Source organism: Frankliniella occidentalis, unplaced genomic scaffold, assembly GCF_000697945.3.
Source record: "Frankliniella occidentalis isolate FOCC.00 unplaced genomic scaffold, Focc_3.1 Scaffold50, whole genome shotgun sequence".
Taxonomy (NCBI): Eukaryota; Metazoa; Arthropoda; class Insecta; order Thysanoptera; family Thripidae; genus Frankliniella; species Frankliniella occidentalis.
This window is the reverse complement of record NW_026267180.1, coordinates 1408402-1409765: the sequence shown is the minus strand read 5'-3', so window position 1 is coordinate 1409765 and position 1364 is coordinate 1408402. Positions and strand designations below refer to the sequence as shown.

At 52.6% G+C, this 1364-nt stretch overlaps 1 protein-coding gene across 1 annotated transcript in view; it reads right to left on the bottom strand.

Moving 5' to 3' along the window:
- LOC113206382 (uncharacterized) overlaps positions 1–1029 on the bottom strand; it is a 12622-nt gene extending 11593 nt beyond the window's left edge. The window contains exon 1 of the mRNA XM_026422447.2: positions 691–1029. Coding sequence (XP_026278232.1) covers positions 691–766 — 76 coding nt within the window. The 5' untranslated portion in view covers positions 767–1029. The remainder of the gene's footprint in view (positions 1–690) is intronic.
- Between the last annotated feature and the right edge of the window lie 335 nt (positions 1030–1364).

Genomic DNA, 1364 nt, shown 5'->3' with positions numbered 1-1364 from the left:
GGGACCATTTTGACGTTATGCTAACAGTCACTGCTCAAATTCCTCCTTGGGTTGATACAAAATCTTGGGATATAAATTGTATAAAATAAACGATTTAACTGAGCTCGTCGCTAGTATTTTATCGCCTCACAAGTATTACGAAATCAGATTGAGCCAAACAATTACCGCGGGAATTTTATTGTAGGAAAAAAAAAGAATTTTGACGGCTGGTCCCCTAGCGCGGCGCTGTCACTGCCCGCGTTAGCATATTGAGGGCGGGCCTCAGGGTAGGCTGGGCTGGATACGGAGGACAACCTCTCTCCAGCACATAGCCTCAAGACATTTCGTCCCACCTCTGTTACAGACAATTTATCGATTGAGCTGGATAATTCCTCCTCTGGACTTGTTGATTTTTACAGGACCGCAGGGCAAACATTTTAATCTATGGGTTACTAACAGATTCCTCTACAGTAAGGGTGGAAAACAGTTTAAAATATGGCCGTTTGGGAGTGTCGATAACTTTACAGTGAATTTTTAATAGAACGAATCTGAGAGTGGAAAAATATGCTTTGGATTTTCAGAGTACTTTTAACTAGTTAGTGGCCAATTCTTCATTGACCATATTCAACGTTGTGAGATAGTAGCACATTTAGCCGAGTACCACACGAAGCAGGGACCTTTGTAAGCTTGTCCTTACTGTTTGGCACTTACGTTTCTGGGGTGCCGCGCTGGTGGTCCCCGCCCACAGCATCCCCAGCAGCACCAGGGTGATGGCGGCCGTCTTCATGGTCCTGGCTACGGACGGCGCACTTGTTCTCTGTCTCACTCGCACTCACGGGGCACGCTCGGCTGGTCGCTCACTACTCGCAGTGGCCGCTGGTCCTCGCGGGCCCGTGCGACATGGCGCTCGCTGGTGGAGATGGTGACGGAGGTGGCGGCGCAGGTGAAGCGTGCTACCAAGAGGTGGCGCGCGCGGGGCTGGCACGGAGCGCACGCTGCGTCTGCCGCCGGTGGCTACGGGGATGAAATGGTCGCGGCGCAGGAGTCGCCTGGGTCTTATCATCCCCCGCGAAGCAACAGGCGCTGGAGGGGAGGAGGGAGGGGGCGCCAGCCCGGGCGCCAGCCAGCTAGAGCCGCCCACTCGCCGACCACGCCACACCCACCACCGGCGGGTGCGTGGCGGCGTTTAACAAGGATTTTAAAAATTTAAAAACGCTCTTCATAAATTTTGGGTCGTCCAATACCGCAGCAGTGCTGGCCGGGCTGGATTGGTGACACGGTGAGCGCTTTGTGTGCACAATTTCGTGTGAGTTTCTCTTACACTCTCAATGCCAAGCCCAGGGATCATTTTTGTTGACTGCAAGATACTTCTCAGCGCACATCTT